This window comes from Falco rusticolus, chromosome 12, assembly GCF_015220075.1.
Source record: "Falco rusticolus isolate bFalRus1 chromosome 12, bFalRus1.pri, whole genome shotgun sequence".
Taxonomy (NCBI): Eukaryota; Metazoa; Chordata; class Aves; order Falconiformes; family Falconidae; genus Falco; species Falco rusticolus.
Window position 1 is genome coordinate 32,626,807 of NC_051198.1, and position 24,783 is coordinate 32,651,589.

At 46.4% G+C, this 24,783-nt stretch overlaps 2 protein-coding genes across 4 annotated transcripts; both read right to left on the reverse strand.

Annotated features, from left to right (window-relative positions):
- Window positions 1-171: 171 nt before the first annotated feature.
- Window positions 172-1,896, reverse strand: BIRC5 (baculoviral IAP repeat containing 5). The gene is made up of 4 exons (XM_037405020.1): window positions 1,726-1,896; window positions 1,507-1,616; window positions 1,195-1,312; window positions 172-915 (listed from the first exon to the last, which is right to left on the reverse strand). Exons 1-4 carry the CDS (start codon window positions 1,849-1,851, stop codon window positions 832-834), a joined length of 438 nt encoding a protein of 145 aa, XP_037260917.1. The 5' UTR covers window positions 1,852-1,896; the 3' UTR covers window positions 172-831.
- A 3,019-nt stretch (window positions 1,897-4,915) lies between these two features.
- Window positions 4,916-24,767, reverse strand: KAT14 (lysine acetyltransferase 14). 3 transcript variants are annotated; one of them, XM_037405011.1, is made up of 10 exons: window positions 24,472-24,767; window positions 21,570-21,688; window positions 19,391-19,512; window positions 16,687-16,868; window positions 15,726-16,142; window positions 14,177-14,748; window positions 13,487-13,623; window positions 12,806-12,981; window positions 9,420-9,610; window positions 4,916-6,751 (listed from the first exon to the last, which is right to left on the reverse strand). In XM_037405011.1, the coding sequence occupies exons 1-10, from the start codon at window positions 24,743-24,745 to the stop codon at window positions 6,578-6,580; spliced, it is 2,364 nt and encodes a 787-aa protein (XP_037260908.1). In that variant the 5' UTR covers window positions 24,746-24,767; the 3' UTR covers window positions 4,916-6,577. The 3 variants fall into 3 exon arrangements, with proteins under 3 accessions (XP_037260908.1, XP_037260907.1, XP_037260909.1); XM_037405010.1 differs by having other exon boundaries at window positions 15,726-16,145; XM_037405012.1 differs by lacking the exon at window positions 24,472-24,767 and adding an exon at window positions 22,823-23,669 and having other exon boundaries at window positions 15,726-16,145.
- Window positions 24,768-24,783: the final 16 nt, after the last annotated feature.

A 24,783-nucleotide genomic window follows, 5' to 3' on the forward strand; every position in this document is an offset into this window, starting at 1 on the left:
CAGAGCACAATTCTTTACTGACTGCGCTCTGTTCTGCACAATTTCTCTTCCTTTCCAAACTCATACAAGGAGAGGGAACAACCGAACCTCCCAAGGCACAAGGACATTTTAAGGAAACCTGACAAACGTTGCTTAAGACAGTTTGACACTTGAGCAATAGCACTGCAAGCCGTACTTCCATTAGTTTTATTTTCCATTTTGAAGTTAAAACTGCATTCAGTGCAGCCCATTACATTAAAGGTCAGATTCTTCTCCTCCAGAAAAATGAGTAAAATTACTTTGCTGTTTTGCCTTAAACATTTACTTATAAATGCATTAACATGAGACAGCAGCCAACTACAAATAGAAGTCTACAAGGATACCAGACACACTAATATTTGGTGTAATTAGACATTATTAGCTGCAATCCTAAATCCCTGAAGGAGTTTTAAAACTCCTTCCCCTTTTTATTTCCAAAAGTATCCCAAAAGCATCAGTATATTCAGTATAAAAATGGAAGTGCCTGCCAGCTCTTGCAAGAAATTCAAGTTTTTGCACTAGTCTCTAAAATGGAAAAAGCTGGGTTTAAAAAAAAAACCAAATAAAACCACAAGTAGTGATCTTTAATTAAACCAACAGGAAGAACAGGAGAATCCCTGCAGAAAAAGATAAGGTATGCAGTGCATCAAACCCCAGGTATTTCCCAGACAGACTCAGGCAAGTAAAGCAGAACTCAGTCTGAAACACCCACTCTGAAAGCAGTCTCGGGAAACACAGCCATTCAGTCAAAGTGGCAGTGCCAGAGCACGCATACAAGACAGATGTGACTGGCAAGTGAGAAGCTGCAGCAGCCTAGGACACCAGATCCTCTATTTCATGATGCACTTTCTTGGCCGTGTCTTCAACCTCAGTCATCTTTTGAGAAATTTCTTTTTTCTGCAAAGAATAAAAATAATACATTACCATCTACTGCTAAAATCGAGCATCATTCCGCTTCAAGGGGAAAGTGGGCTACGCCTGCCAGAAGGCAAAGGCTGAGAGCTGGGAAAAGACAGGCCATCGGATCCAGCACAAGTCAGTGAGTGACAAACCACTGTGGCAGCACTGCGGTAAGGAACCAAGAAGCCAGCTAAACAAGCCCAAGACTAGATACTAAATAATTCTTCCAGCATCACGGGGCTGTAGGAAAACATCACAGTGCCGATGTGTACGTACAATTGCATTTTTCATTCGTTCTCTGTCTAGCTTCAGGAACTCCTGCATTGTCAGGTCAGTAGGATCTTTCCGAAGGGAAAGAAAAGCACAGCTCGCAGAGTGTTTTTTGTGTTCCTCCCTGGGAAAAGAGAAAAGAAAAAAAAAAAAAAAAGAAAGAAAAGCAGCTCACAAGACACACACAGCCATTCTCCCCTGCCCAGCACCCCGGCTTGCAGCGGCTCCCGCTCCGACCCAGCACCGTTCGCCCCGACACGGGAACAGGGGAAGCCCAGCGCGGGGGGGGGCGGGGGCGGGAACCCCCCCACTACTTACAGGGGGTCGTCCTCGGGCTCCCAGCCCTCCAGCTCCTTGAAGCAGAAGAAGCACTGCGCCACGTCGGGCCCGTTCTCAACGGGGCAGTGCAGGAAACCCGCCGCCGCCATCTGCGGGCAGAGAGGGGGCGGGAAGGCCCGTCAGCGCCGATCAGGCCCGTCAGCGCCGATCGGCCCCGGGCCCCGCTCCTCCGGGCCCCGCTTCCCCTGCCGGGCTCACCCGCTCGGGCGTGCAGGTGCAGTCCTCGGTGAAGGGCCAGTTGCGGAAGGTAGCGATACGGGTGGGGACGAAGTAGAGCCGCCATTCCTCGGGCAGCGCCGCCACCGCCTCAGCGCCGGCCGCCATAGCTCACTTCAAACGGCGGCGGTTGGGCGCGCGGGGCAGGGCGGGAGCGGGCGGCCGCGGGGGTTGCCGGGAGCTGTAGTTCCGCCGCCGGGGCCGGCCGTGCCGCTAAGGAGAGCCCGGGGCGCCGGTGCCGCGGCCAGGCCCGGCGGGCTCCCAGTGCCCGGGTGAGGGCAGGACACGCCGCCAGCGCCGCGGGGCCGACCCAGCAGCAGCGCGCTCTCACAGGCCGTGGCAGCCCCAGCCTCCCTCTGGGCCTTTAACTTCAGCCAGGGCCGGGCGCGACGAGCGAGCCGGGCTCCCGGCAGCGCCGGGCCCCCTCTGCCTCCCCGTGCGGGGCCGGGCCCTGCCGCCGTGCACCACCCCGCGCCAAGCGCTGCCGAGAGGCACCCTGTAATTCCTGAGGAGCCTGACATACAACGTAACTCAGCAGCAAAATGATGCTTTTTTTTTAAAGCCTCCACCACAAATCCAAGAAGTTTGCCAGTTTTACTTTTTCTTTTTTTTTTTTTTTTTTAAGTAACACCCTTAAGAAGGTGCCACAGGTTTCCATGTTGAGCTGGTAGAGAAGCACCGCCTGCACGGAGATGCTCCTGCTGCTCCGTGGCAGGGGCTCCCTGTCTCACCGGCCTAACGCTGCTTGCCTGGAGAAGGAAGCAGGACCCAGCAAACCGGCTTGCTGCCGCAGGGGCAGGAGGCAGCTGATTCTGCAGGGAAGAGCTGGCTACTCAGTCCATGACAGCAGCAGGGGCTCAGTTTCCAGCACTGATGCAGCAGGCAGTGCTTGCTCATAGTCTCCCCTAGAAAAAACACAAGGGCTAGCGGGAAGCAGCCCTGTGGACCAGGCTCCCTCCTACAGCAAGCTGATGTAAGCAAAGTAGTGAGAGACAAGGGATAAAGATGGCTTAACTCAACCACTTGCTAAGAGCTTATCATCACAAGCAGGTGGCTCTGCAAAGAAGCACATCCTCACACTGTAGGTGGCAACGAATGGACCAAGCAGACTGTTGCTTCTTCCCCCCGACTGCATTCGAAACCTGAAAAGAAGCATTTGGCATGTATGCGTGCAACATCAGGACTCCAGGCAAGAGACGTCTCTTTCAAATTAAACTACAAAGTATTACTTCTATGAAATTACTGACTACTGATCCCAGTATTTACCCAGCTCAGCTACTGTAGATCAACGGACACGATAAGTTGAACGCAGTAGCCAGCTTCCTGGTTGTGAAGTATCAAAGCTCAGACAAGCATGTGGAAAAGTTTGGGCTTTGCTGCTCTGTTAGGAAAGGGTGAGGTTCCACATCTATTCTCCAGAAAAACTTTGTTCTGTTAAACCGAGGTATGTTTGGCAACCGCAATCACTGCTACAGTCACTGCGGATCTCAGGGAAGTGTGGAGTAATCGTGTCATTAAGCAAGTTGGATGCTGGCTTTTTAATTGCATCTGACATACCTCATCATGCTGGTCTCCAAGGCAAGAAAAGGAGGGAAGCAGAGGGCTAAGAGCACATGGTTTGTTTCATTGCATGCCTTGGAAGAGCCTCATCTGTTGCAGACAAAGCCAGCGGCGCATGATCAGTCAAGCAGTGGCCTTATGCTGTTAAGCCTAAGAGCTATCCAGGCTTCTGGTTATTCAACATTTTGTGAAGGAAACCTTCTGGAGAGGAGGCTGGAAGTGGTCCCTGTGCAGCCACAAAAGAGAGATGAAGCTGCATCAGCTATTTTATAGCTACTTCAAAGGTTGCCTAATTCTGGTGCTGACCTAGTAAGGGCAGGTAGAGCTCCTTGGCAACCCTGGCAGCTTCCCCAGGGCTGCCAGCCCCTATCAGATTGCACACTTCACTTCACATAGTGCCTGTTGCGAGGCAGGCCTCAACCTCCTGTCCTCAGAAGACTTGCTGAAAGTAGGGGTGAGTTCCTGCTCACCAAACAGTGCCTCTGTGCTCACCCATATAACCTCAGAGCAAAAGAAACTGTCTCTTACAGACAGCTTGAGTTGCCAAGAGGAAATAATACACAGATACCACAGGCTTCACCAGTGTCCTGATCTGGTTTGCTGGCATCCCTTTGCAAGTCAGGAACATCCTGGGTCACAGCTATTCATCTTCGCTCAGACCATCAGCAAAGTGATCTCTTAGCCAGCCACGCTTGCACACACCAAAGCCATTAGGATCAACAAGGAAGGATCTCATGGTAAGCAATTCAAAGGCATGCCACATTTTCACAGGCAGCACCAAGGAACAGGGGGTGGAGTTTACAAAAGCCTGTGAAATAACATCAAGGGATCAAAACTTAAGCCTAGTCTCAGAAGCATGGGATAGAATAGGTATAGCCATTAATTGGCTGGTTTTCCAAGAAACATGGGCAAATTAGCAAGAAGCGAGCCATGTCCACATAAATGCTGGCAGACCTGTAAAGCTGCAAAGTGATTCAGTGTTTCTGCAGCCTGCAGAACAGCTATACTGATGTCCATCCCCTGTAACCTTTAAGAAAGGTTAAAAAGGAAAGAGGTCATTCCTACCAGTCTTCCTGAAGAAGGAAAATGTTGGTATTTCTATTTTTCCAGACCACAGACAGATCCAAAATGGCTGAGGTGCAAAGGCTCAAAGGCATTTAATTGCTTCATCGTCTTTGAAGATCTGGGGGTAAATGAACTGCCTGGATAAAACAAGCAGTCTGCAGCACAGCAGGAATCCCAGGGCTGTTCTAACACCTTCTTCACTTGGCATCGTCCCTCTGAGGGACAAAGCCACCACAGAGGCATAAGCATAGAACAAGAAGCTACTCAAAATCTTCATGGCCACCTTTGAGAACATGATGCAGAACTGGTCATCTTCTTCAGATTGTCTTTTATCTCCTAATCCTGGCTGGCAAGCAAACAGCCTGCTAGGGCCTGCATGTGTGCAGCTTCTGTGTGGATGCCCAGCAGAGAAATCTAGGTAAGCCCCTTGCCTTGATCTGCTGCCCACACACACGCTTTGCGTTCTCTCTTGGCCATACTTGAATTTGCCAGATTTCAATGAAATAAGATGATGGAAAGACAGCTTAACAAACAGTATGACTCCAAGTAGGCTTTTCCAATGGAAGGGCTTTAATTCCATTCATAAAGACAGATATTTTTTTTTCTTTCCAAGCACAGCTAACTCATAACATCAGTAACATCAAAAATTTTCACATAGTCATAAAGCAGGCAGAAATGTGCACAGATATTGGGGCGCACAACACTTGGATGGGTTCTTTTTCCCTCCCACTAACATCACTTTTGTTTTGGTGACAATGTACACTGGCTACACAAAAACGTACTTCATGTCCCTCTCTCTGCTGGTACCAAAATGAAGACTCCATTAAGGCAGCTACTATAGCCAGGTACCCAACAGGTATACGCAGTGGTTTAAGAACAAAGTAGTCACATTCGTTGTGTAGGTCTCTGTGGGGCTTGTGAAAGGAACAGCACAGTGGGTGTGATTCGCATTTAAAATACACAGACTGACCTTCGGTCAGGCAGCAGAGCAAACTGCCAGCTTACTGTTCATCTGCAACAGAAGTCAGGGAGAGAGAAGCTGCTAAACTGTGTAAAAGGAATAGACCCCACTACCAGAGAAACTGTTTGGGCTTTGTGTTTTTTTCATTCTTGGTTATTTCTATTTGTTCTTTGCTCTCCTGTTTACTTACACTTAGAGCCACAAAATCACAGCCTAGATGCTTCCTAGAACTGGAGCTGGCCTACCTCTACACTCTCCTCCCTCCAAGCTTCTACAAACCAGAGCCTGCATTTCAAACGTCACCACTGACTTTTGTTCTGGGTTTCTTCTAGCCAGAGTGTTTGTAGCAGGAGGAGGCGGATGCTGGAGCCTGCGAGGCTGGCTCTGTGGTTAGAGGTATGCCCGAAGGGCTGATATGCAGCACCAACAACTGGCAGATAGGCTGTAAGATTTCAAAGAGCTGATTTGGCAGCTGTTGTGTCCTACCTCGCCTAGCTACAAACCCGCTTGACATCTTGTTCCTGAACAGAAAACACTGCGCACTACAAGAACTTCACATTAAGCACAGGGTCAACGAAGGGAAAAGAAGGCAGCAGGGAAGGAGCAGAAGAAAGGCATCTCCTCTGAGCCTTGCACTTGGGATCACATGAGTTCACACACTCTTCATTATTCTTAAAACACGGTTCCAGTATTGCTGTTCTGGTGTGAGTAGAGCTTTCCTAAAGTTAGATAGCATCCAGCTAGATGCATTCCTAACAAAGCAATCAAATCACAGAAACACTGTGGATGATTTCAGTTCAGATGTTCATTTCCCATAAACAAAACAACAAAACCTGCAACTTTTTTGGACAGGTTTCAAAATTTGAAATCCATGAGGCCCCTCTGAAGTGACAAGTAGGTTTCTGTTTGCATTTTGTTGTTGGTTTGGTTTGGTTGGTTTGGTTGTCGATGAGGTTCTGCAAAGTAACAGTGGCGGGAAACCTCCACATAAAGAATTTCAGTCTTCCAGTGGTTTCAGTATGTCCCAGTTGGCATTTCCAGGCCTCTCCCCTTGGACCACAGGAATCAATCCTCTTGGATTGCAGTTTGAGCAGACAGCATAGCACTGTTGATGTCCTAAGTCCTAGGGATAAAAGGATCAGTGCATTCCAGCTCCCATGTGACAGCCAATGCCCTCCGCTGAAAGCTGCAGTAGTTCTTTGCTTGACAGACTGGGCTTTCCGCAGACCCCCAGATCGCTCCGACAGCTCAGCGCCGCAGCCTGAGAAAGAATGCGTGCTTGCACTCCTTGCTGTCCAAAGGATAATATTTGTCATAAAAATCCAAAATGTATTCTTCAGTCTTGAATCCAAACTTTTGGTAGAGCAGCATAGCAGGGTTGCTTGCAGAGACGTGAAGGGTTACGTCTTTGCCCATGCAGGTCTGCCAAGGGAAGGGGGGGGGGGCGGAAAAAAAAAGTATCATGGCAAGAGAATGAGACAGCCTCTGGGGGAATGCGGAGGTAAAGATTCATCAGTTCAGGTATTCAAGTTACTGAGGAAATGTGAGAAAATCGCAGACCTCGACACAGAAATTACCACACATAGCAACAGCTGCAAGGTGAAGGGAACACTGCTGTTCCTCTGAGCCTTCGTTTCTGGGAAACGTGGACTCTCTGACAATGAAAGCAGGTTTCAGATTATAATTTGTCAGCTTTCCATTGTCAATTGCTAAGTAATTGTTAATTAAAAATAATCTTGGTGTACAGCACTGATCTCAAATACTTATTAACAATGGCCTGAAGAAAAGGCAAAACATGCCAGAGGATTGGGCGCTGTGCTCCTCCCCGTCAGCAAACAGAGCTGAGCTCCTTGGGACTGCATGAGCAGCCCCAGCACACCTCTGGCCTGTCATGCTGGAATTCTTGTCTATCCCACCCAGCTCCTCTCCCATCCTTCAGGGCACAGCACTCCGCTTCCCAAGAAGGCGGGGAATTCAGTTCAGACAGCGAACAGCACGGCTGAAGTTACCTTAAAGATCCCAGATTGTTCTAACCAGCAGCTCTCTGCTAAAGATGCCGATATAATAATTTTTTCCTGCTTTCATCTAGTTTTTTAATAGCATTCTATGTGCATTGAATGTCTTATAACTCTTAAGTGGGAACAGGAACACCCTTCAGGAAACTTCCAAAGTAGATAATTCAAAGGGAAAGCTCTCACAGGGATTTAAGGGGCAGGGGGAAGGAAAAAATTACAATCAGGAGCCATTTTTGGGGAAAAGGAAGTCGGAATGAGATCATTACAAAGACGCAGTTTGGTCCTCTGGGCTGGATGCATTAGGGGGTAACCTCTGACAACAAACCCATCATCAAGACACCATTTCCATCAAGGCATTTTCTGTTGGCTTATGCTGTTCCCAAGAATTCATCCCCAAATCCAGAACACTGATCCAAGAGACAGAAAATTACCCTTAATGCAAACAGTGTATGAAAGTGGCCCTAGCTACAGAGAGCAGACCTCAGCGTGAGCCCAAGCATGCTGTCTGCAAAGCAGCACATACAACCTGGCGACTGAGGAACAGAAGGTCGCAACCACCACTGCTTCTCCTACCGACTAAATGCCCTCTACCACTGACAAATACAATGGAAAAATAAACGTGCAATGGTGATCTCTCATGGCTAGCAAGCCTAATCAGCCTTAAACTTCCCTGGCTCTCCTTAACATAATTTCATGCTAGTCTGCCTGCAAGCAGAATTCAATTAATTGGCTGTGATATATCCCACAAAAAGCTGTGATGATTTTCTACAGCTGACTTGCCAACACATCCCAAATCTGCTGGCAAGACATGAGGCCCACTGCTGGATCCCTGCAAACCTTGGCACGTCACTTGCTCCTGTTCTCGCTAGGTGTTGACATCTCACGTCAACAGACTACAGTTGAGAGCAATTTACTTAAACACTTTACACAGAGACGCTTGGGAATGTAAGAGGCGAATTTAAAGTAGATTGGTTAGTGGCCTGTGTTGACATGTAGAGCAAAGAGAGGTGGACACTGCAGAGAGCTGTGTAGGTACAATAGTTACCCTCGGGTGGCCCAGAGGTGGAAACTGCCTTTCCAAAGCACAGATCACTATTCCTAAGGCTCTGCCAGCACTCCCTACCTCTCTTCAGCCAAATGAGTATGAGGAAAAACAGTTCCAATGGCGAGTTTTTGCTAGTGCAGCTCATCTTGACTAAAACAAGTTAAGAAATGTTTCACATCAGCAGCTCTGCCAAGAGAGTTCAGGGAGTGGTAAAACTGTGGGCCCTGAAGAGGCACCGTTGGGCTCTGGAAAGGACATCTGTCTGTATCCTGACTCAAAATTAAGCTGGCTTTCCTGCAGTTTATGTCAAGAAAGTGAATGGAATTAAGGCCACCTGAATAAGAGTATTCATTCAGAGATTTAATGAAGTTTAACTACTTTAATACCACCTGATTAGTTAGATTAATTTTCCCAAGTGTCCCTGTGGAATAAAGCCCAGTACAAGCTAGTCTGAACAAATTTGAATGAGGCTGCAAACACTTATTCTTTATCTTCAACTCAGCTGGATTTGAACCAGAGTATTAAAAGTGAAAGAGAATGATTAAGATCAGTACGTGATTTAATGCAATGGCCCTGGTCACAGAATAAACCTCCAGGTGTAGCCAAGAAAGCTGCAATAGATTCTAACTGATCCCCCTCCCCCCCCCCCCCCCCAGTTATGATCTCATTTTCTCCATTAAACCCCAAATCGACATTATTGCTGTTACATGAACTACTGACCACTGAAGAGCAACACAAAGTTAATCCCAAGACAGTCAAAGTCTACGGCACCTCACTAATTCTGAGGACCTGGCCAGTATGGTTATTCTTCTAAATATATTTGAGTTTCTGCTTTTGAAGTGATTTCCCTGCCATAAACATTCACACAGGCTGCTGACAATCTGCGCAGACGTGTAAGCAGTGAAAGGGCAAGGGGAAAGAGCTGGAAGGGAAGAATACAACACTACTTACTCTCTAATATTTGCATGTGGGCACACAAGGAAGAAGGGAGACCTAGCTCTTCAGCAGAGACATGGGACTCTTTCATTACCTGGATCAGGTGGTAAATCATGAAGGTTGCAATCCCAGCTCTCCTCCACTCAGGGTGAACTAACAGAAAAGAGATGTAAGCTTCATTGTATTTCACGTCTGGCACCATAAAGCCAAAAGCAATGATAACTTTCTTGTAAAGGACAACAACGCTGAAGTCTGGATACTGCAGGCATTCTGATAAATCAATTCCTACAGAGAAAGAGAGAAATGGCAGTTGAAAGCATTGCAAACCAAAAGAAAAGTGTCACACTTGCATGGAAAATCAGGGGTTTAGGCTTTTTAGAAGGCCTTTTAGAAACATTCACTTGAACCCTTCCTTTTACTTTTATTTCAAAGTTCTGATATTGAGAGATGCTTCAACGGAACACACAGACAAAATGAGACCTGCTTACTAAGTGGGGATTCTTGCATGGAGAAATTAACAAAGCTCATTTCCTCCGAAATGACTCAAGGATGAAACTAAAACTTAAAAGCACCTTCTCTAAAAAAGGATGTTTAAAAAAAAAAATGACATGGTCTCCACACCCAACTAATCTTCCCTTGGTTTGTATTCTGAGCTGTATCAGCAGACTCTGCTAAGCACCCAGTTCTAAATATACGTTGGGTAAAGATACTTGCATGTGCAAATGTTTGCTGGATGGAGTCCTAGTAAGTGTGTGCCCCTTGCCCAGGGCTCCTAAGGGCTGCAGTAACCTTAATGGGTAAGGGGCTGCTGCTTCATTTCCCCTGGGCTGGACCAGCAGCAGGCTGGTGGACACCATTCCTATTCCAGTCAGCAAATGCCAAGGCCCTGCCTGCAGACAGGCAAAGGGGGGCAGGTTTGAGTGTATCAGCCTGACACACTGGGTGAACCATCCCGTCCTTCCTGCACACCCTCTCCAAAGGTAGCAAACATGAAACTAGGCTTCACCTTTGGTAGTATTACCTGCCTAAGGTTCCTATCTCCTTTCTCCACCTGGCCTTGAGCTCCTGCTGCTTCCTCCTGTGCATACTCAGCTGTTTGTGGAGCTGCACTGTGAACCTGACCACAGCTTTCAGCGCTATCAAAACATTTGCTTTCAGCATGCAAATTTTCTAACCTGGGGCATGAAGCTGCCTCTCAGGCAGTGGGGCTTCTGTGAGTCAGAGGCTGGACAGAAACACCTGAGGCTGGAGACTTCTGAATGGAGTTTGTTACCTCGCCTGATCGGATCGCTGCTGCAGTCCAGGAGCATCCGCACAGCATGTAAGGGCCAAGCAGTGCAGTTCAAGGCACAGCAGACTAATTGGCAATTTGTGTGGACAAGCCCTAAATGAGGTGCAAGACATAGTGGAGCTGTGCCATAAACGTTAGTTTCAGCCTCCAATTGGCAATCTCAGATATATTTGGAACGTGGGATAACAACATAGCAGAGTATGTTTTCCAGTAATGTTTATCACTCTTGATGAGATGCAAGACTTCATAAGGCACCAGGCACAAATAAGCGGGTGAATTATTTTCCTGCTCGAGAGTAAGCTGGGTGGAGTAAGACATGTGGGAGGAATCGATTGGCAATAAGGAGCCACGTTAATTATCTCAAGGCTGCAAATTGACTGCGAAGTGCCTTACAGCATGTCTGTACAGGAACACTACATTGCCCTGAGCACACTGGCGTCTATGAAATGGTGCCGTCCCCTCAGCATGCAGTTATTCCTGTAGGAAGACGCTTAGCTCAGTATGGTTTACCATTCGTCTGCTCAGGAGATGCTTCCCGTTAGGGCATGAAGGCACAAGATACCGTGAGAGACAAGGGGGAATCTTGCTTCACATCAGCTCATTTGCGGTAACTATCTGCAAACTTGTTTCTGCCTTGTGAGAAACAAACAGAGCTCTGACGGGAAGGATTTGGAGAGGTGGAAGAACTAAGGCCTGGGCTCACTCCACCTGGTGAAGCGCCTAAAACTTAAGAATTCGGTCAATGAGAGCACCACTATTAGAAAGCAACCAAGCACACCTAACATGTCATTTACTGATGATACCATCCCCTGAGCACACATGCTTCAGATGCTTAAACTCGGCAGAATTACAGTTACTTCTCTGAACACTGCTAGCTTAATGATGCCCTCCCAGCTGCGTATCCCACCCCCCCTCATTTGTACCAGCCCATTGTGAAGCTAAACCCTTTGTATCCACAAAGACACTGTGCTTTATCTCCTGAAGTTTCACCTCCTCGCTTACTTCTCCTGCTAAAACAGAACCAAGGTGCAATAAATCATGCAATCCCAGCCTCAGAAAACCCACACCACGGAAGATATTTGGATTCCTGTTTGGAGACCGGTGGGACTGTCAGCTTTCTGATACAATGATGAACAGTTCACAGTTGGGTGGAACACACCCACGCTCTTTAGGTTAAATAAAACAGGGTGAGTCCTGAAGAACTTAATGAAGGTGTGACCCAGCTTGGCCAGAACTTCAAACGCGTTATCAGAAGAGGAGACTATGACAAAAGGGTTCAGCCTCTGTTGGGACTGCAAGTGTCTCTCATGAGCTCCAAAACTGCTTGTGGAAGGGAAGGTATGCCACCCTATCTCCCCCCGCCCCCCCCTGTACAATTTGGACAGTAGCACAGAGAGCTCCGATCCCGACTGCAGCATATGAGCACTGCTGAACTACAAACCCTGTTGAATCACTATCTGCAAATCAAAACGTAAAGCAAACAGTTACTTGGAGTAAAGGTGTGTACTGTTTGTACTAGGCTTTTCTAAATTAGCCTGCTGATCAGGAGCTGATCCATGCTGCAGAAGAACATCACTATTATTATGTCAGAAGAGCTAAAGACTACAGCCTCATAACTGCCCCCATAAAGGGCAACCACTGTCCCCAAAGAGCCTACAGTTCAAGAAATAACACATAAAAATTGACATCCAAGCTTTTCCCATACCTTGCAAATACTGAGGCTTGAAAAAATAAACGTCACAGTGAAGGCTGCAGTTGTAACTGCAATTCCCAAATTTCACTCCAACATACCCAGTTTATGACTGCTAGGAAGAAACTCATGATGCTGATGAGCAGTAGACCTCTGGTATAAAACTGTTTACTTCAGCCCCTGATTCTGCAAAACGTTTCACTGGATGGTTAAATTTAGTAACTGACTACTCCTATTGGCATCAATGGTGTTACCCAAAACAACCTATTTCTTTAAGTGCTGTGCTAATTAGGGCCTAATTGCCCAGTTCTAATGATCTCAAAAGACAAAAGACACCAAACCCATGTCTCCATCTCAACTGCATTCCTATGACATCAGATAATGGTTTTCTAAGAACCGAGCCAGACCAACTGAAGAAAAGTTTGGCCCAAGAATATTTTTTTTCTGAACAAGCCCACTTCCTTCTTAGAAAACCAAGCACTGAAGGAATGAATCTTACCAGGCCAGAAGAATTCGTGGCACATGGAGTTTATAGTGGGGATGTGATTAGGGCGAACGTAACAGTAATCAACGGGTGCTTCTGGCTCAGCCTTCCAGTTGAGATCATTCCTGTGTGGATACGCCCGGATTTCTGCCAGCAGCCTGAGTTTTGGGGGCTTTGTCTCATAATCGCGCCTGCCAGTAACATGAAAAGCAAACACAAAAAGTGAGTGAGCAACAATAACTGCCACTACAGCTGAATGGGTACTGCCCATGAAATATTTTCTGACATGCTCAACTTGGAACAAAAGAACAGAGTCTTCCATTCATGTGGGAAAACAGCACCCAGCTCAGCAAAACCATCCTTGTGTCAGAGGCCAGGACACTCCCCAGATCCACAGCATGAGCCTGTCCTTACAGCAGGAGCAAGGAAATCATGGTTCTGACCCAAAAGCAGGTGCAACTTGCACCGAATGACTACGGTGGTTCCCTCTCTGCCCTGCCCTCTCTTGGAGACTCCCCTTCCCAATGCAGAGCCAGTTTAACTACTCAGCTAAATTAAACGCTGTCCTCTCAGGGTTACCATAGTGTAGTGGGTTGTACTTCAAGGATGAGTGAGGAGCACTGCCCCAGAAAGGTGTCCTCTCCACGGGCTGTCAGTTCACAAGCCAAGAACAATTGAACCTCTGACCATCTGTACCTGATGTAAGGTTTCAGGACACGGGATGTGTAAGGACTGACAATACTGTGGTCTGTCAGCAGGTCTTCTGAGCCTACCAGTCGATACAGAAACTTTGTGGTCTGCTGTCGATATCCCTTCATGGCAGGCAGCATCGTCTACATGTACAAAAAAAGTGCAGAACACTTCAGGGAGATTAGTCAATGATTTAACACAGGGGAATCGTACCAACAGAGGGAGAATAAGGGCCTTTCAATGTGACAGGGTGGACTGGACCCACAGCATGGTAGTCCCACCTCAGAGGACTCTGCTGTGCACTCCCAGATTTAGCGCCCAAGCCTATGAGCTGCGCAAATCATTTAGAAAAGCGCTACAAGTGATCTCCCTCCTACACAGCATGGAAGTGGAACCACCTATATGGGTACTTCTGGGCCTCCACCATCAGTGTTTGGGCAGAGCAGGAGTACAAATACATAGACGTTTGTGGTGCTGACACTGATAGACTGCTGTGCTGTACCAGCATGTCCCAAGAAGAAAGGCACCTATGAGAGCATTGGTGGGGACACAGCCCCAAGTCAAAATGAGTCAGTCTGTTTTCACATAATCCTTTTCACTTTGGGAGTCAGGTAACCTCAAGGTGACAACAGCATCTACAGAAAAAGCTCTAAAATAAGCAGTGCCAAAAGCTCACTTAGATTTGGAAACACTCACCTGGTATCTGTCCAAGATCCTGAAGTCCTGGCTAGTAGTTCTGTATGTTGCTTGCCCTACTGGGGACCTGGAAACGCCTCCTTCTTTGGCTCCATAAATCCCATCAACCAAGAGCAGTGCAGCGTTCACAACTTGGTCCAAGTCAAAGAGCGGCAGCCCCCTTTCCCTCTTGGCCTGCCTGACTATCAGCTTGCGCCTCAGTCTCCGGGCCTCCGGGGTCATGCTCATGGCATTGGGACATGCTTCCAGTCTCTTCAGCAGCAGCTTTTCCTCGTAGATACTAACAGAGGTATGCTTGGGAGCTCTGGGTTTAGCATCCTTCTCCAGCTGTGGTTTCCTCTTGTCTCGCCCCCTGACCTGCAGCAACGTGTTTGACTCTTCAGGATCTTCACTGTCACCTTCCATCCTTTCTGGTTTTTCTTCTTCACTCTCCACCTCTTGCTTGATCTGCTCTGCTGTCTTCACTTTCTTCCTACTTGCTATCACAGTGCCAGCACCGGCTGTCCCACTGGGAGGGGGCACATACTCTATTCCTGGGTCTATAACTCCGTCTCCTTCCATCTCCTCATCATCTGTTCAAGAGATCAAAATAATCCAGGAAAAAAATGTAAACATCAAAGCCCCATTTCAAAAAGGGTTGTCACAGGATTTTTCTGCTAAGGAAAAATAATGCGGGTTTAGCCCAGCGCACTCCATTTTCTGTATAGTTCCAGACCTCCTGATTTTGGACAGGAAACACCATAAGGAGTCTTAATTTCAGGACACAGAATCAATCCTGCTCATAAGGTGTCTTGCAGTTTGGCATCTGAAAACACAGCACTCTTGAGCTGCAAGCTCATGCTCTTTGACAAATGTTACATGACTGAAAATTCCCGGAGACTGGGGATCAAATGGTCGAGCTGGTGAGCTGTATCTCCAGCTAGCACACCCTGGAGAAGTTCTGTTTAATCTGAGGGAACAATTACGAGTTATAGAAGTACAGGATTTGACCCTCTATAGAACCTGACTATTCTTCCATCAGGAAGTGTTTTATTCTCTGCTTCACTGATTAGGTTGAGGTCTGGCTCCTTAAGGAACCAACAGCACTCAGCTTGCATCACTGCTTTGCAACCTGACAAAAATTTAGCAGCTGTTAACTGGGATGTTCAAACTTACAAAACTACTGGAACATTACCATAGGAATAAAATTTCTTCCATTTAAAAGCATTCAAGACAAAATTAGAGGTGCTATCTAACAGTGTAATCAGTGTTGCAGTGAAACGCTTATGCTGAGTTGTGGAGCCGTTGCTAGGTGAAATCGTCTACCCACTGTTTATCCAGGATCCCCCAGAAGACAATAATGGTGGTTTCCTCCGGCCTTAGAAGATGGCAATACAAGTATGGAAAACTAATCAAGACTTACATGCAACTAAGACAAACAGAATACTACCAGTTACTTTCCATCTTATCCTGGAAAGATCCTGCAGCTTATTGGGAATTGCTTTTTTTAACAACTTCCTAGACAATGACCCATGGCACATCATTAAACAAAAAACATGGTGTCTCTTACCATGAAACAGAGCCTGTGGTGGCATGACATCTGGGATGAGATCTGCTTCTGAGAGAAGGCTGGGAGTGGCTGAATGCGAGGCTGGAGTTCCAGGAGCAGAGAAGTCCAGAGATGGGGAAGGAGACGGGCTTGTCAGAGGGGTGCGGTCTGAAGAGCTCAAGGAGGAGAAGTCAATCACCTCTCCTTTCTCAAGGACGATATCAGGACGACGGCCTCGACTGGTGAATTTAACAGGAGTGGAGGAAGTACTCCGGTCCAGGAAGCCAGCTGCCTCCTTCTGGGCTCTCCGAATATCCTTGGCTTCCTGAGTACGAGATCTCTTCTCCTTCAGCTCCATGGCTGATTCGACTGGATTGCGGCTTACCCGCTTCCTGAGTCCTTCCACAGTAATGATGGGATCCAGAGGTGGCTTTGAAGCTGCTAAAGAAGTACTTTGCTTATTCTAACAGACACTGAGTTCCTGCAGTCACTGGATACACACTATACAGTCAGAAAAACACACCGACTACAAATCTTAGGAGATGTATTTTCAATATACACAAGAAATACACTCCAGGATGTGTAGCATAAGGCCAATGCACCACTAAAGCCTCATTAAAGTCCCAATCTCACTCCTCTGCACAGAAGGGAATTTGCATTTAGTGACAAAAGATAAAAAACCCTCCCCAGGGTAAAGAAGAGCAGAGAAATTATAGATTTCAGCTAAAAAAAAACCTGCACAAATCTCAAAAAAATCTAAAAAGCCTTTGGATCAGTTAGTACAATGCAAAAAGATATTAAAATATAACAAGCTTCTCACACTACAATGCACATACCATAGCCCTCTTAGGTCGACCATTACAGCAGAGCAAAATTAAGAAACTGTCCATGCAAACAAACACAGTAAGCTTTTCTCATGTCTTCCAGCTCTGTTCAGCTCTGGCCCAGCTAGGAACCTACACACCATCGGGGGAAAAGTTACCTTTTGCCTTTAGTGCAGACGCAGACAGCTTCTCTCCTTCAGGTTTCATTGTTGGGGGTTTATTATGAACCAGTTTCCACCATCCCGGTTCTCCAAATTCCTGTGCCCCTGAGCGGAAAAACAAGGGGCTTCCCACAGAGAGACAGCCAGCAACGGTGCTCCACCACGTTGAGGTCTTTTTCCTACAGTGGGAGAGGCGGAAACGAGCGTTAGGTCCCCACTCAGCAGCTCTGCTTTCATCCTGAAGCCTCCTCCCTCCGCCAGGATGGAAAGGGCAGAGTGCTTCTGCCACTGGCATTGATGCAGGGGGATGATGTACTCCCTACACCCCCATCCTCAAAGAGGTGAAAGATTAATTAATTTCTTCTCAGAGAACCGCTCTGAAGGGCAAGCTACAATGTAGTGGTAGGCTCTGATGCACAAAGTGCTGCATACATATGCTCCATAAATGCCATGCAACGTCAGTGCACCGCCATCCACCGAGCCTACAGAGAAGTCTACCCTGTCCCTAGAACCCCCAGCTTTCAAATGCTGACATTGCTACCTTCGTTAACAATCTGATAACTACAAGAATGGGAATAGGATCCTAGTGATAGCTGTGTTGACCTGACATTGCAGAGCCATATTCCGTTACTGAAGATGGCAAACAGGACTCTGGGCACCCAGGACAGGAGAGGCAAGGGAAGGTAGCGATAAAAGCATCACTTCACACAGAAGGAAAGACAAACTTAATTTAAATGCCTGCCTTGTTTACTTGGATATTTCATTCAGCAAAGCACACTCCCAGAGCAGTAGGACAGGACCCCTAAGGCTGAACTCACAAAGGAGGGTAGGATCTGACTGCTCTGCCCTCCACAGCTGCAGCCTCGTCAGGCACTGCAGAGAGGCGCAGTTAGGGTCTGAGAAACACATGAACGATGGAGCTGCAGGAAGCGGAAGGTTACAGACAGAGGTAACAGACACATGCACACGACATATACCAGAGCCCTGTCTCTGCTTGGAGGCTTCTGCCACAAAAGCTCTCCTGCAGCACGGGGAAGGTGATCCCTACTAGTTAACATACCTGTCAGCCACACTCGCTGAACTATTTTTGAAGCTTATTTCTGGCCACTCAGAGGCAGGGAGCTGTGTTTAAGCCTTTCACTCTGCAGGGCAGTGTACTCTACTGGGCATCTGAGTGCTTTCTGTTCATCTACAAACTAGTCACAGGGCTAACTAAGATGTCATTTACGGAAGCAGTGAGGGGAAATACTAAAGAATTGCCCCTGTGGCAAATAACTGAGGTACTCCCTTGGATACTAGAGAATCAGGTTCATGGAGTAGAGTATAAACCCATATTTGCACAGGATCTCAGGATTACTTCTTGCCTTTGCATACCTCCACTGGCAAAAACTTCAGTACTGGGTCTGGGCTTGGCTGAACACGTATCTGCTGCTCTCTGAGTGTTGCAATTGCACACCTCGGGGTACTGACCCTCAAATACAGAGGACTAAACTCGGGTGCCCCAGATCAGAGTCCAGAGCATTACAGCAAGTCTGGATAAGCTGTACTTCAATATGCCAAGGAAGTAAAGCGTTGCACGCCTTGAATCGCTACCCCTACGGTTCAGCTGTCCCTGCTCCATCAGTGGCTTGTCTAGGCACGTGGGAAGACTACTTCTGAAGCCAGTAATCACTTCATCTGAATTTTAATCAGAGCAAGGAGTGCCCAGTTCCCAGAACAGGTCTCAAAAGGCAGCAGCAATCCCTGGGAGGTGATGGCTCCCTGAGTGAGGGACAATGGGCCATCAGCTGCCTCCTGTCAGGGTCCCCCTGGTTTCCAGAGGAGACAGATATGAACGTTTCTGAGAACAGAGCAAGGAGGCACAGACGAGCAACGAAAGCAAAGCCAAACAGCAAATCTGGTTGGGAAGAAAGGCCAGATCTTACAACAGAGAAATCCCTGGGGAAGAAAAGAAGCTGTGAAGTCAATCAAATCTACAACTTAGAGGGCTGGCTCGGTTCCTTTCCTGCCTCTGTAGCACATGCATTAACAGTGAGACTTGAGTCTGACAGCTTCAGCACGCTCAGAAGAAACGCGCTGTTCGCCTATACAGCACACAACTCATCACGCTGCGAAGGCTGCCCTTTAAGAGAAGGGTTCTTACTCTGACAGCTTCTTTCTTTACACACACTGAAAAACATTTGAGTGGTTTAACACCTGCTATGTAAAACCTATTTTATTCAGATCCAAAACAATTTAAAAGGTCCAATTTTCCTTTTTGGAGAATTTGGTCCATGCAAGCTTTATAGCCAAGTAATGTCATACTTTGCTGGACCTCTTCTTTTTCTTTACAGCCCAGTGACTTTCTTTTAAAGCCCAGGACTAGCCCGTCTGTTGTGACTATTCGGAAAGACTCAAAGGCTTTGCAGGTTCATATGCTACCTAAAGGAAGGTAAGAAATAATCCAAAATATATGCATTTACATTGCCTTTGTGTGACATTCTTGGGATTGTTTTTCCCCACTAAGAAAAGCTTACTCTTCCTCCAGAGTACCCCTCATGTCTACATTCAGGTTCTCCGTATTTTTTCTCCTCCAACTTTCTCACTAGTAAGGCTCAACAAAGGCATCACTAGATTAATCTGGATTCTTGTCCATCTGTATAATAGGTTTTAACTCCTTTGGCTTACCAACCAGACCTTCAGGGAGATATCTCATCTTTACCTGTTGCCTAATAAGAAAGTCCAGTGTTTCTCAATAAAAGCACAAATATCTTCTTTCCATCTGAAGTATCCCTGACGGCCCGTTCCTTCCAGAGACAAATTGTACATTGCCAGCATGACAACCTGGAACAGAAAATGTTGGATACAAGTGAATCTCTTCTGCTTCATCTGCTGAACTGCCCACCACAGCTACCACACACACACAAATCTTTGCTCCCTCATAAATATCTTATTTTTGCAACATCTCATAGGCAACTTCTGTCTTCTTCCTGCTTTCATGCTGCCCATTCTCGTCTTTCTATTGTTAGATGCACATTCTCCCAGAGATTTCTTCATCCCTGGGGAATAGCAAGCTGCCTTGTTATGCAGGTTTATGCTCTTACAGCAGTTGTATAAATGAATTATATCATAACTGGGGTCAATGTCCTGTGGAAGTAGGGAAAGTCTTTCCAAAAAATAGTCACAAGTAATCCCACCATCCATCTACCAGAAATGTAATGACAATGGTCTAAGGAACAGTCTGTAAACTCTCTGTAAAATTGCATATCTAGTAATTGTTCTGGCAAGAATTACCTTTGTCTCCAGGTGATCTTCATTAAACACTACCCATTTACAGCTCATTCACATGCTTCACAACCAAACTCAGTCTGACCTACTACATACCTAAACTAAAGGGCAGGTTTGAAAAGTATCACACTTCTTTGTAAGCAATTCCTAGGTGACCAACTGTTAATTACATTTACCCGATCTATTTGAATACAACGAAAATCAGATGGGCTGGGACCATCTTTCAACAATCACACAGCCTTGGCTGGATACTACTTCCAACAGGGACTTAATCTTCACTGTCAGAGAAGTTTAAAATGTGGTCTCCTCACAGTGGGCCAGAGCCTTCCAGAATGCATTGCTGGAGATGCCAAAATGAGGAAACACAGACAGCTTTAATTTCCCCTGTACCCTATTTCTGCCCCACAACCCCTCTTAGTTTGGTAACTGATTATCTAGGATTTTGTGGGTTTAAGTCAGGTAGGACAGTGTCTCAGGACTTCAAAACCGATTCTGTTTTCAACTGACTAAAGATAAGGATCTGTCGAGGCTGCATACTCTGAAAAAAAAAAATCAGAAATCACTCCCAGTTTTTCCTATTTCAGCTAAGCTCATCTGACCACTTCTCTCAGTTTGACTTACCCAGAAGCAGCAGCAGCTCTGGCTGCTGGAAGCTTAGGGAGATAGTCTCTTCACTAATTAACTTTCTTCCTCGCCTGTTCTGATTTTGTTGGTCCCTTCCCCTGGGTGTAACACTGGCAGCCTTTGCTCTCCAGCTCTGTTACTTGCTGAAACTGCCAGTCTGCTAGCCACAGACTGCTACACCAACCCCTTCCCCTGCACAGCCCGGCACCGGGCAACCAGAGAAAGCACCGTAGGAGATGTTATGACCGATGTTTTAAATGATCTGTTATGAGACAACACAGCACTCCTGTCCCAAAGGACGCAAACAGAGGTCTCACACATACTGCCTGATGCTCATAATGTGGAAACAATGCTGAGCAACAGCTACCACCTGATCAAATTCATTTTATGCAGAGGCAGCCAGCACTGACTGCCTGCCCCTCCAGCACCCTGCTTAGAGCAAGAGGATCTGCATCAGTCTGCCAATATGGTGGTTGCTGTATAATGCAAATTATTTTGATTGTTCAGGTGTGCAAGGGACTGAAATAGCAAATTCCAGCAAGGACTGTCACTAGTGAGTAAGTGGCCAGGTTGGAGCTTTGCATTCAGGAAGCCGGCAAGCTCTCTGTTTGTATGTTGCCACCTCACTAGTTTTACATTTGCTTATATACACAAAAAACTGTTCATGCCTAGCAGCCGAATTGTACTCATTTTGCTTTTCCAAACCTGCCTGAAGCCATGAATTCATGAGCAACATAAGGGGAAGGAAAAAAAGAAATGGGGGGAAAAAAAAAAAAAGGAATGTGGTTTGTATGATTATCTTTCAATTTACCTACAAAATGCCCAAGTTCTAATATGCAGGTAATCCTTAGCTAATTAATTTCTGAAGTTCATGCATATGGTTCTTTGTTACCTATACCTGATCCTCCTTTTCTAGGTAGCACATACACAACAAACAACAATTTTAGAAATTCCTGCGGTTGTTCTGCTGGCACAAATGTTTTACTTACTTGTTGCCACGTTAATCTCAGCCGTTCAAATTGCTCCTTCCCATCTTCTGAGCATTCAGAGCAAGTAAATCTGAAAAAGTTATCTCCTTTGAGGTAGCTGAGCTGTTCTCTCAGTTGGCCTAAAATGAATCACAGAATCACAGAATGGTTTAGGTTGGGAGGGACCTTAAAGATCATCATGTTCCAGCCCCCCTGCCATGGGCAGGGACACTCTCCAGTAGACCAGGCTGTTCCAATCCCCGTCCAACCTGGTCTTCAATACTGCCAGGGATGGGGCATCCGCAGCTTCTCTGGGCAACCTGTGCCAGTGCCTCACCACCCTCGCAGTAAAGAATTTCTTCCTAAAATCTAATCTCAATCTCCCCTCTTTCAGTTTAAGGCCATTTCCCCCTTGTCCTATCCTACATGTCCTTGTAGCTCTGCAGCTGTAAGCACACCCCCCCCAGCTTTCCTGTTGACCCCTTCAGGTACTGGAAGCTGCTCTAAGGTCTCCCTGGAGCCTTCTCTTCTCCAGGCTGAGCAACCCCAGCTTTCTCCTCAGCCCATCTTCACAGGCAAAAAAATCAATTTCTTAGTACTTTTATAGGGAAAAGTGCTGCAGAGGAGACTTGAATTTCCTCCAACAACAGGCAGAAAAGTACTTTTTGCATTTTTCCCTAGGGTGCAGAGATGCAGACAGTTCCCAGGAAGCGTGAGAACTCACTGCACTGGAAGGCACTGGATCATTTCACAGTTGGCCAGCAGTGACCAACTGAAAAGCACAGGCCATCAAAAAGGGGCACTCAGCATCTGCGTGCAGGTAACAAAGCCAAGGATTTCCCCATTTTCCTTGCATTTCTCATTCCATCTGGCTTCCCCAGTACAACCTATATACTTCAACAAATAACTCTTTTCCCACTCTAGTTAAAAAAAAGGTATGCTACTGCAAAGGCTATCAAAATATACAAGCATTCTCTTCTGTGTCATCTTTCCACTCACTGCCACACGTCTTTACAGGTTTCTCTTTCCCTGTCCACAAGCTGTTACTGAAGGTTGCCAGTCCCTGTTTACAGCAGCCTCCAGGATGCACTGCAGCACACCACACACGCTGAGAGGCTTTAAGGTATTTAATTCTCCTATCAGGGGAAGATCTTCTTTCCTTGAGACCCAAAATGGCCCAACATTATCAGGAAACACTTTTTCTTTACTGCAGTTGATGCATTAGATCCCAAATCACCAAAGCACTTCAGCACATGCTTTGCTGTAAAGCTAACCTTGCATAAAAGTTTGTCTGAACAAAAGCCATCTGCTGGGATAGAGGCACCTGTAAAACCCCATGCATCCGAAGTTACAGGCTCTAATTCTATGTTTCTGCAGCAGAGAGGAAAAAAAAATCATACAAATCAGGACTTCTAAACTCAACAGGGGTTAATGTACACAAATATGAAAAAATTAAAAATACAATCATGGGACAGGTAGACAATTAAGACTACAACATTTCTGAAAATTCATGCACAAAAGGTCTTTTTTTCTAAGACAACTGCACAGTCTATTAAAGTTGCACCTATGCCTGGCCCAGGGGGAAACCCCAGGCTTGGGAGATTAACAGAATTTCTGCATGGCAATTCAATGTAAAAAGTGATCATTGCCTGAGCACCTTGATGATTTTCCCAAGTGACAACTTGTATTCCTGTAACTGAAGAATTAGCAAAGTTGTTTCCCTTTTCCAGAGGGTTTACTTTGTACCTTTGTATCTAGTTACTGGTGCTCTGTGATTGGCTTTTTTTGCTCTTTGGATTTGTTCCACAGCAACCAGAGAGAGGAACATCTTTGTAAAACAAAACAAATTGAGTGTTACAAGTATTCTTAGATGAGATATTTCATGATACCTTTGACTCTGCTCCAGTTTGGTTTTTTTTAATTAACACATTTTGAGTTAATATGTCCCTTTAACTGCATACTGCCCTGGTACGATGCTGGTTTCATTACATTAACATGGAACTACTCACTAACATGCCTTGAGAGATTCTGACGTTAACTTTGGGCAAATTCTCAGATGGCAAAAAGGTTGGCTCTGACATACAAGGCAGGTATCACCTGAGGAGTTCACTATTTCTAGCCACAAATGAACCCCACCCACCCCACCCACCCCCCAAAAAAAAAAAAAAAAAAAAGCCCCAAATCAAAAACCAATCAGCGCTTAGCAATAACTAGCTTTTGGATAATAGATCTGATCATTCAAAATTTAGAAAGTAAAGTCTAGTCTGTTACGTTGCTAACAGCATTTATCTTTTGTCAAGCAGCAGTAGCAGCGTGATCAAGTTCTGCAGCTTGCTCCCAATGCCTCCCAAAGCTAGCTGCTACAGGCTGGACATGCTTCTGGGAAAGCTAACTTAAATTATCATTATTGTGAAACTATTAAGGTTGAGATTAAGCCACATGCTCCACAGATGTGACAAACTGACCAGAAAAAAAAAAAAAAAAAAAAAAGTAACACCATCCCAAAGCCCTTTTTCTCCACAAAGCTTTATAGCAAGGGTCGTTATCTTTATCTGAGTGAGCAGGGAGACAGAGTTCCTGGGGCAAAGTCCCCTAAACAGGCCAGCAGCAAGACTCGGGAGGGTGGGTATGTTTCTGAAATCATAACCTTGTTCCTTCCTAATTAAAGAAGATGGTCCCATTTCTTTACAGCGGATGCCAGCTTTGGAACCCATACAGTTCATGGATCAAAGCGCCTAACACCCAGCACCAGCATCAGGCCGCTGGCCTCCCTGCAATACCAAGACAGCTTTTCTTCACCAACACAGGATGGGATAGAGCTAAACAAGGGCTGCCCCATGAAACAGGTATGCAGGACAGGTTAACCACCTTGCAAACAACACCAGAGCAACGCAAGCGAGACACACACAACCCGCAGGCTTACTTGCTGGGATCCATTTCTGGCACTTCTCGCAGTAATAGGACATCTCCTCCATCCAGGACGCGTCACCTTCGTCACTGTTCAGAGAATCCCCACTCTGGTCGTGTGATAAATCCACCGAAGCCTGGTCCTCAGACTCAACAATCAGGAGAGTCTCCCCTTCCACCTCACCCTCCTCCAGGCCCTCTGAGGTGGAGGTCCTGGTGGCTTCATCATCGTGGCGGCTCAGCAGCCCACTCATGTGAACATTATTTGCCATTCTAGATGGTGTTTGCATAACAAGGAGCTGTTCCTGCCCACACTGACAAGTCCATC

What these genes read in the sequence shown, in the direction of transcription:
- KAT14 (XM_037405010.1), bottom strand. Translation starts at nt 24,745, where the DNA reads ATGCAAACACCATCTAGAATGGCAAATAATGTTCACATGAGTGGGCTG. An exon ending in CCAGAAATGGATCCCAGCAA is followed by an intron (nt 21,689 to 24,471) that starts GTAAGCCTGCGG and finishes GATTCATTTTAG; the next exon opens with GCCAACTGAGAGAACAGCTC. An exon ending in GTCTGCACTAAAGGCAAAAG is followed by an intron (nt 16,146 to 16,686) that starts GTAACTTTTCCC and finishes GTACTTCTTTAG; the next exon opens with CAGCTTCAAAGCCACCTCTG.
- BIRC5 (XM_037405020.1), bottom strand. Translation starts at nt 1,851, where the DNA reads ATGGCGGCCGGCGCTGAGGCGGTGGCGGCGCTGCCCGAGGAATGGCGG. An exon ending in GCACCTGCACGCCCGAGCGG is followed by an intron (nt 1,617 to 1,725) that starts GTGAGCCCGGCA and finishes CTCTGCCCGCAG; the next exon opens with ATGGCGGCGGCGGGTTTCCT. An exon ending in AACGAATGAAAAATGCAATT is followed by an intron (nt 916 to 1,194) that starts GTACGTACACAT and finishes TATTCTTTGCAG; the next exon opens with AAAAAAGAAATTTCTCAAAA.